General features: G+C 37.6%; 1 protein-coding gene across 1 annotated transcript; it reads left to right on the forward strand.

Annotated features, from left to right (window-relative positions):
• The first annotated feature begins 8,827 nt into the window (after positions 1–8,827).
• LOC131395778 (olfactory receptor 4C3D-like) lies at positions 8,828–9,754 on the forward strand. Its single transcript, XM_058527600.1, has one exon. The coding sequence runs from the start codon at positions 8,828–8,830 to the stop codon at positions 9,752–9,754; it is 927 nt and encodes a 308-aa protein (XP_058383583.1).
• Positions 9,755–10,751: the final 997 nt, after the last annotated feature.

Consider the following 10,751-nt stretch of genomic DNA (forward strand, 5'->3'; position numbering starts at 1 on the left):
GACACTTTATCTTTTTTTTAATTTTCTTTTTTTATTTGTACTTCTATATCTCCATTTCTTAGACCACTGAGCACATAGTAGATAATCAATAAATATTTGAAAATGAACTTATAAATGAATGACTAAATAGAGCTTAAAACTGTACTCCATTACATAATCCTTCCCCTACACACATATACACACTGGCACACACACTTACATACACACACCATGGCCATATTGACGTAATTCGTTCAACAGCCTGGTTTCATTTTGATTGATCAGGATCTCCTATTAGCAAAATCTGGGTGGCAGTGGAATTGGGAGGTTAATGAAAATGCTTTCTAATAAAGTACTTTATTTCCATTTGATTTCAAAGCAAGTTTTAAAGGAGATTTTTAATAAATTGATAAATGGAAAAAAGTCTCAAACAAAATAAAACAGAAAACCCATGGTGAAATAATACACAGTGTAAGAATATCTGGATTTTTATAAGTCTTTTAGTTTCTCTCTCTAAAATATAATGATCTCTTTTCTAATATGCAAAGGGAAAAGAATTTTTTAAAAAGTAAAATCATGACTCTCATACAAATCTAAAGTGAACACGACAAATATTTTTTTAGCCCATTAATTAAGGAGGGAACTAATAAGATATTATAATTAGTCTAAAGGATAATTCAACCTACCACACTTACATTGTTCAATCAGGGACGCGTAATTAATTTAGAAATAAATGCAAAACTGGTTGTATCTGTAATGGTCAGAGAAACCAATTGAATTTCTACCAGACAATATATGCATTCCTATGGTCAAGGATTATTTGAGTTATCAGTTTTATACAACTGAGAGAGCTGTAAAATAGTTTAAAGGTAGTGAAAGGTACAAAGCCTATAGAATCGTAAAACCCCCAATAGAGTGCTATAGATAATGTACACATTTTCATTAAAGACACCCAATATCTTTATGTTACTTTTCAAAGTCCTATGCAATATTTTTTCCTGACAAATTTAAGTTTATTTAGTAGCCAAACATCAAAAGAGGTACAGATGCTTTTTAAATAAAATAAACTTATGCAAGGTGAAAACTATTTTCTCATTTATTTTTATTTATTTACAAAGGAAAAAAATATGAACTTTCTGCATGCATAGGAGTCTTGAAACAGCATACTTAACAAGAGAGATTAAAAAGAGTGTAATTATGATTACTTATCAAGGTATGGAGAGGGTTAAGGGAAGCTAATAGAGGATAATAATGCACCCCAGTGCCGATAACAGTAGAGAGCCATTCCCACAACTGGGGCTGAGAGAGAACGGGAGAGAGTGGTCACAGGAAGCCAGAGGGTCCTCCTGGAAGAGTGCAGCCTCAGTTAAAGGCGCCCAGCCTTTGACAGACCACAGAAGGGAACCAGGACAATAAACACCCTGACATTCTTTTCTTCTCATCGGCCCTCTAACATTCAGCTGGTACTACCTGTTGGCCAGAAGGTAAGGGGAGCCGACTAGGGATGGCAGCTGCTCAAGGTGGAGAGAGTGAGAGCAGATCTGAAGGGGTGAAAGGAGCACACGTAGTTCACATTCCAACAGATTGTCAGTTTTTTTCTAAGTAAGAGAGTGAACACTTTTTTTGGATTTAGCTGGAAAAAAGAAAACACAAAGGAAATAAGTAAGGAGTCATTCAATTTATTTATTCACTTCATGTATTGAACAAATAAGTCAGTCAGATATTGAACCAAGTGCTGGGGATAAAGAGGTGAACAAGACAGACACAGCCCTATTTTTCTGTGACTTATTTAAAGGACTTTGAAATGGAAGAGGGGGGTGAATTAGACTTAACCTGTGTATCAACAGCGTGCAAAACCACAGCCAATAGTTGTAGAGTTTTGTTTTCTTTTTTTTTTATATATATTTAAGGAAGAGTTTTTAACATTTATTACTGCCTGAGAAGCAATCCGGTTTATTGTATGGTGAGCTCCCTGTGCCTGGATGTCCTCTAGCAAAGGCCCAGTGACAACCTGTCAGAAGGTGTTGAAGAAGGATTTCAGCATCCTTGTAAGAAACTGAATTAGGCAGCTTCAAAAGTCCACTCTTTTTATAAAGTAAAAATAAAGTAACATGTTTCTTCTCCTCTGGCACACTGTGAAAGAAAATTGCTTATGTTATTGAAATGCTTTGGATTTATCTGAAAACCCAAAATATAAAGTTATCATCATCTTGCTGTTGAAAATATTGTCTTGACAGGTTAATTCCCTACTTCTGAATTCATCATCAGCATTGAAATGAAAGAAGACAGGATGAATGTGACTGAATTCATTCTAATGAGACTTACTAATGAGATTCTCTAATGAGAATCCTAGTTTTGGTGTTACTTATCACCTACACTGTCACTGTCCTGGGCAACCTGCTTATTGTGGTTACTGGAATCTGCAGCCAGACTTTGGACTCCCCAGTGTATTTCCTCCTTGCCTTCTTGTCTTTGAGAGATGTATGCTATTCCTCTCCCATAATCCCTAAAATGCCAGCTGATTTGCTCTTGGATTCAAAATGTCTCTTTCCATGGCTGCATGACACAGCTCTTTATTGAACATTTCTTAGGCGTTTCAGAGCTTGTCCTTCTTGTGGTCATGGCCTACAACCACTACATGGCCATCTGTTGACCTCTGCACTATGTGACCACATAGTGATCACATGAGCCACCACATATGCTGCCTCCTGGTGGGGGTGTGTTGGGCAGTGGGTTTTTTCCACTCTATTGTAGAGATTGTAGTTACTTTCAGGCTTCTATTCTGCGGCCCCAACATTATGGATCACTTCATGTGTGACATTATCCCCCTGATACAACTTGCCTATACTGACACTTTCCTGGTTGGTTCCTTGGTTGCTACCAATGGTGGGTAATTCCTGTGATCACATTTGTAATGCTATTTGTACCCTATGTGATCATCCAGTGCTCCTTGAGGACTCACAGCTCTGCTGGGAGGAAAAAGGCTCTCTCTACCTGTGGCTCCCACATCACACTTGTCTTGTTCTTCATGCCCTATACTTTTATGTACCTGTGACCAGCAGCTACCTTTCCCCTGGATAAGGCCATAGCAGTATTCTATCCTCTTGTTACTCCCATGTTAAACCCAGTTATCTACACACTAAGGAATGCAGAGGTAAAAAATGCCATTTTTAGAAGGTAAGTAAACGGAAATACAATTTCAGACAATAACTGACACTGACCCAAGATGATTTTTTTTCGACCATGATTTTTATGTTTTATTACTTTAAAGCCCTTCCCATACCTCTCATTTGACACTTACAACACCTTTGCAAGGTAGGTGTTATTATGATTATTCCTATTTTACAGATGAAAGAAAATGAAGTTCAAGAAAGTTAAATAACCAGCCTAATGTCAGAGACAAAGCTAGTATTCAGGTCTATGTTCTTCTAAATCCAAATTTGATGCTCTTTCCACCATTTCAAATGTTATCAGAAAAAAAAGCAGCATTTATATCAAAACCTCTCTTGTTTTGCAGCAAATTGAAACACTTTCTTTTCTAATTACAGAGTTGTATAATGTGCCTGCATGTTGGTATTCAGAAAGCTGTTTTGCTTCCTGCTACCTGGGACAGTGTGGAATATAATTAAGAAAAAGATACTTGCCAATACCCTCTTGGCACACACTTGATATACCTAATGCTAAAAATTATATTAGGTTTCTCATTCTGTTGAGTAAAAATTGTCAGTGATTATAAAAATTAATTGTATTTAAACCAATGAGAACTTTTTAAAGTGTTCTCAGATAGTCACCACAATCTTGTAAAATTGAAATTTAGTGTTCTTATTTTACAGAAAAAATAAAGGATCAGAATGGTTAAATAACTAGGTCATAGAAGACGTAAGTCAGTCTTGAACTCAAATATTCTTACTCTACATCCTATGACCTTTTCATTATACAGAATTCCTTGGGACTAATATTTGGTCAAGGCTTGGCAAGTAAAAATATTTTTAGAGGGGCCAGCCCATGGCTTAGCAGTTAAGTGTGCACACTCCACTACTGGCGGCCCAGGTTCAGATCCCGGGCGTGCACTGACGCACCGCTTGTCCACCCATGCTGAGGCAGCGTCCCACATACAGCAATTAGAAGGATGTGCAACTATGACATACAACTACCTACTGGGGCTTTGGGGAGAAAAAGGGAAAAAAGGAGGAGGATTGGTAATAGATGTTAGCTCAGGGCTGGTCTTCCTCAGCAAAAAGAGGAGGATTGTCATGGATGTTAGCTCAGGGCTGATCGTCCTCCCACACACACACACAAAATTGATTATATGCCACAGGAAGTGACAATTTATTAGATTAAAGATCATTAGTGGCAATTAAATGAAAGTATTTTTCAAGAACATATGGTAAAAATATCTGAAAAATAATTTTCCATTAAAAAGTTGGCTTTATACTTAGTTCCTTGAATCTGGAATCTTCTTTGAAACTGCTTTAGAAGATCATTTATAAGGGATATTAAAAAAAACAGAAATCATTACTCCATAGTTGACCAAAGAAAGTATTTCTTAGCTAAACAACTGACCTAAATTAGAAGACATTGTTGTGAATTAATTTGGGCTTTTTTCAAAAATTAAGTTTGTTAACAAAAGACAAATGCACATGCATGTCATAGATGGGTTTATAGCTTCCTCCTTTGACAGAAAGATCTAGCCTCCCATCTCATGAGCATCTGAGTTTTACTGAAGAAATCAATGGACTCCATGATGTAACAATATTTAGCAAGCATATCCTGATTGTGGAAACATGATAGAGAGTAAGAACACCAGCTTCAGGAGCAGGAGGCATGGATTTTATTTCTCACTGTGGCATCATCTCATTCCATGAGGTTAAACAGCTTTTCCCATTTCTATAGTTAGTTTACTTTGATAATTTAGAAGGTGTTTCTATGTTCTGTGATTCTGTCCGTGTCAATATTTTCATTACCATAAATATTGTTATATTTCTTCTACTTCAGTAAGAAGAAGTAAAATTGGAAGAGTTATGAGACATTATGTGTCTGTAGGTTAGCAATTGACCCTAGCCCATCTCCTCAAACTTAAGAGAAGTCCTTCTGGGATGAAAGCGTCTTTGGATTGGACTACGGCAATATGAGCTCTACTGTTGAGAGCTGTGTTACTTTGAGAACATATTCCTCTGCCTATTTAAATGCATGAAGTTGCCTATAAGGAAAACACTTTGGCAGGTACCCGGTTTTTGTGAAATTAGTCCTGAACCTATCAAACATCAAACCATACCTCAACTAGATTCTGACCGACTGGGATATGATCCGTATATAATTTCTACTGCTTTCATTCTGGTTTACCCTTTCAGTTTGAAAAATCTGTGTCGCTCTCTCTCCAGGGTTTCAAACCACTCTATCTTTAGATTTGTATTCTGGAAACAGATTTTCCTGGAATAGCTCCAGGAATTTACCTTTTGAAAAATTACCTTCGTGGTTTAGGTAATCACTCACTGATTTAGACCTAACTCCTCTGTCCTTGCTAATCTAGGCCTTGGGGAACTAGAGTAGACAGGTTTATGGGTCCTAGGCAATCTTTCTACCCATCACTGTAGCTGTATTGTTTTCATCATTATCACGTTAATCTAATTCCACAATTGGCACAAGAAACAACTACTTTGAAGCAGTACTGTAAACTTCACCTGGTGTGAAGTGGCAATATTATAATAGGGTTTGTAACTAATACTTAATGTACATCTGAAAACAATATTTAAAAATTATGATCAACCTGAATGGTAGATCGGTTAAAAAAACAAAATATTATAATGAAAAATTTTAAAGCCGGATAGTTACTCACCTAAATGTTTGATTTATACAATATCAAATATACAAATTCAGAAGTGGTTGACTTTTTTTTTCTTTTGTCATGGTGTTTTGTCTTCATGTAGACTTAAGGAAGGAGTTAAAAATTAAAGATGAATGCTATAAAAGTTCTCTTTTGAAGTTCACTCTAGTTAAGTGAAATAATTGGATGTTCACAAGATCTGCTAATGGTGGTGAAATACCCTTGAGGTCTAATTAGCCACAGCTAAGAAACTTCACAGAATTTACCTACAAAGAGGATATGTGTTAGCACTTATGAAGCTCAAGAGAAAGGCCTTATCCAAAGGTGCCATTTATAAATCAACAAAGACACTTATCGTAGCTGAGCAAGTTGGCATTTTTAACCTTACAACTATACTACTTTCTTGGCGAACTAACAGCTGCCTGGGGCCCTTGCCGTGGAGCTATGTCAGACAAGTTCATAGGTGAGGGTTTTTTTTTTTTTTTCCAGGAAATAATATAATTATAGAATCTCAGGTTTAAATGGGTCTTACAAATCACAGAATCACTCCTAACCCCCACTATTCTGAGTTTTAAATCTCTTCTTCAGCATGTCAAGCATCAAGAATGATGGAATCAATTACAATACTACAAATTTAGAAGTAAAAATATTTTGGGGTCTTTTTTTCTTATTCATGTATATTTAAATTAGAATCATATTATCAATTCAAATTGCATTCCAATTTTTCCCCACTTAATATTACAGCATAAGAATTTTGTTATGATATTTCACAATTTTTAAAAACATGTCTGTTAAAAATGACACATTATTCAAAGAGGTGTACTATAATTTACTTATCCATTTCTCTAATGTTGCATACTCCACGTAGTTTCTAATTTTTCACAGCTCGTAATAATTGTATTCAACATGCTTGTACATAATGATTTTTCTCTTTTAAAAATATTTTGTTTTCGGGTTTATTTCTAGAAAGATTATTGTGGAGTCAAGGAAAAAGACAAAAGTCATTTCTATTTCTCCACGGTCATTTCTAAATCACTTTTATTAATTATGTCTCATTCTTACTTTACGTCACTGCGCTCTTCTGATCTGCTGACAGTCCACCTCAGAACAAGGGAATGCAGTGAGGCTGTGCACATTGTGCTCACGTATGTGTAAGATCCTCATTCTGGATACTTAAAAAATAAAGCTCTTTATCCATTATCTTTGGAAAGAAGAGAAACTTATTTTTCAGAGTACATTTTATTATAGCAATGTTTTCTCTTTTCTTTCCTTTGGAGAATTTGTGTCCCCAAATTTCCTCATTCTATTAGCGATGTAATATCCTGTAACCAGGAATGATGGATGACGGATATTAGGGGTGGGGAAGACCTGAGAGTGCATATGGCAGAAACATAAAGGAGGGGGGGATCTCATGGACGGAGGAGCTGCTGCTGTTTGGTAATGAAATGTCGCGGTGGATTAATAAGGCATTGAACAGGGATACGTTTTATGACTTTATATGGACAAACATACATTAATGTACATAGTAAATGTCCAATAAATGCTTATAGACTGAGTGAACAAGTAATAGGTACTTATAGTAAGTAATAGATTTTATACATATTTTTGTGTATATACATGTATAGTACTTTATCTTATCTAGTAGACTATTTCTTTCTATTTTCTATATTAAATTTATATATATATATATATATAGACTTTTTTTTTTTTTTGGTGAGGAAGATTGGCCCTGAGCTAACATCTGTTCCAATATTCCTCTACTTTGAGTGCAGGTTGCCGCCACAACGTGGCTTGATGAGTGGTGTAGGTCCATGCCCAAGATCCAAACCCTGAACCACTGAAGGGGAGCACACTGAGCTTAACCATTATGTCGCCAGGCTTGCCCTAAATTTCTACTTTTGAAATTTGAAAATAAGGGTTTCTTTTGCTTGTGAGAGCCTTATGTATTGAATACGTATCTAAGAGTTTTCTTTGTTGTTGTTTTGTTTTTTTAATCCCAGTCTACCAAAGCTGTAAATAACTGAATATGGCTATGTTAAATTGTATGCGGAACAGAATTTTGAAGAACAAAAAAATATTAATTAAAAAATCACAATAATTATCTTGAAAGTAAAATGACCTAGTAACGTACTCTTTCCTAGAGGCAATTAATATTTTCATCCTTACCTAACAAATTATGTCAGAAACTATTAAACTGGAATGCAGCTTCATTCAAAAGTTGACTTACGTTTCTCCTAAAGTAGAGTAATGATGAACAGAGTGGGAGGATGAGAGCCCTTGAATGCCTGGGTTTATGGGCCGGGGAAGCATGTGTATTTTTACACATGAAGAAGTGGCTATTCACTAAGCATTTCTGCGTCACCCGATAGGTGCCAGACACTGCAGACATTATGCCAGACGCTGTGGTAGGCACAGCGAGGAAACACACATGAATGGCATATGTGTTATGGTAGGTACCAGGGAGGGTGCATCACCAATAACTTACACATTTCCCTAATCTGTCTGCTGCTTACGACAGATGTTTATTCACCATGTCTTCTTTCCACATTGAGAGGTGTGGGTTCAAATGTGAATTCTTCTGGAAGAGAGAATAACTCTTACCTTACAAAATACATCTGAGAGTTACAATTTATAAGCTGAGAGACACAGAGGAGGACTGAGAAGCATGGGGCACTGACATGACTAAGCAAAGTCACAGAGTTGGAACCGGAATAAGAATCCAGATCTCATGTATATAGCACAGTATTTTCTCATTAAATTACACATCAAATGTTACCCTATAGATGATTTATAGGTGACAGACACTAGATATCTGAAGAGATTGAAGACATCATGGAGGAAATAAGAAGTATCGAAATAACTACTGAGGCAAGGAGTGCCGGGGACATGCTCCACAGTGACAGTGACAGTGCCCACTCTATCTCTGTGCTATCAAATGCAGACTACAATCCTTTCCTGATTAATAGGTATCTTTCTTTTTCCCTTTGTAGGTAATTCAGGCCCTGGGAAGGTGTTATTTCCTAAATGGATCACCTCACATCTCCCAACAATGTGACTGAATTTATTCTCTTGGGACTCACGCAGAATCCACGCTTGCAGAAAATGCTCTTCATTGTCTTTTTGTTCATTTTCCTATTTACCATGTTGGCCAATTTGCTCATTGTCATTACCATCTCCCTCAGCCCCACACTTTCGGCTCCCATGTACTTCTTTCTTACTTACTTGTCCTTCATGGATGCCTCCTACACCTCTGTCATCACCCCCAAAATGATCATCGACCTGATGTACCAGAGGAGAACCATCTCCTTGGGTGGCTGCCTGACCCAGATCTTTGTGGAGCATTTCCTGGGAGGATCAGAGATCATCCTCCTCATTGTCATGGCCTATGATCGCTATGTGGCCATCTGCAAGCCCCTGCACTACAGGACCATCATGCGACAGGGGCTCTGCCGCCTCCTGGTGGTTGTGGCCTGGGTCGGGGGAATACTGCACGCCACTGTGCAGATTCTTTTCGTGGTTCACTTGTCCTTCTGTGGCCCCAATATCATTGACCACTTCGTGTGTGACTTCTTCCCACTGCTGAAACTTGCCTGCAGGGACTCCTACAGGCTCGGAATGGTGGTGGCAGCCAACAGTGGGGCTATGTGCTTGCTCATTTTTTCCATGCTACTCATCTCCTACATAGTCATCCTGAGCTCCCTGAAATCCCATGGCTCCAAAGCACGACGCAAAGCCCTCTCTACATGTGGCTCCCACTTTACTGTAGTTGTGCTCTATTTTGTGCCTTGTGTATTCACCTATGTGCGTCCTGTGGCCACCTACCCTGTGGACAAGTCGGTGACAGTGTTCTTTACAATCCTCACTCCCATGTTTAATCCTATGATTTACACAGTGAGAAACACGGAGGTGAAAAATGCCCTGAGGAGTTTGTTGAAGAGGAGAGTAACTTAGGCTGTGCATAATGCCAAGAAATTGATGATATATATAAATAATGTGGATTATATGTGTTGTATACTGTGAAAGAAAATGAACAAATTTTGCAGATCACTGACAGAAAAAAAATCCCAGATACTAACATTTATTGAGTACTTAATAATAGCTAGGCTCTCTGACATGTACTTTTGATAGCTTTTAATGTGCTTTACCAAGGCTTCAATGTTCGTGTGCACAGATTCAGGATACGCAATGGAAAGAACAACTATAAATCCCTAGTTTGATGATTCTAGAGTATATTTTTCTCCAGAGTCCCACTGCTGCTTTACTAAATTTTTCATGCATATGTTACTTGGATGAAATTGGCTTTTTCATAGAACCTTGATCTCAGAACTTCTTTTATTTTTGCTTTGTCTGTGGTAAAGCAAAAAAGAAGATAGAAATTCTTAGATAGATATATGCAGAAGGAACAGTTGGGGAGTGAAAAATTCACTACTCATTCGTTTTTTTTGCCATTATGAATTTACCAAAAGCAAAAACAGAGACACTCAAAAAAGGAAGAAAGAATAATTTATAGCCTATCTTTAATTCTTTTTCTTGGCACAAAAAATAAGCCAGGGCCGGCTGCATGGCTTAGCAGTTAAGTGTGCGTGCTCCGCTACTGGCGGCCCGGGTTCAGATCCCAGGCGCGCACCGACACACCACTTGTCCAGCCATGCTGAGGCTGCGTCCCACATACAGCAACTAGAAGGATGTGCGACTATGGCATACAACTGTCTACTGGAGCTTTGGGGGGAAAAAAAAGGAGGAGGATTGGCAATAGATGTTAGCGCAGAGCCAGTCTTCCTCAGCAAAAAAAAAGAGGGGGATTAGCATGGATGTTAGCTCAGGGCTGATCTTCCCCACACACACACAAAAAAAGCCAGAAATTTTTAAATTACTCTGAATTTGGTCTTATTTTCTTAATATCATTATGGCACACAGCTTTTGTTGAGCATAAAAGATGTTTTTTCTT

The sequence above is a fragment of the Diceros bicornis genome, chromosome 31 (assembly GCF_020826845.1).
Source record: "Diceros bicornis minor isolate mBicDic1 chromosome 31, mDicBic1.mat.cur, whole genome shotgun sequence".
In the NCBI taxonomy this organism is placed as follows: domain Eukaryota; kingdom Metazoa; phylum Chordata; class Mammalia; order Perissodactyla; family Rhinocerotidae; genus Diceros; species Diceros bicornis.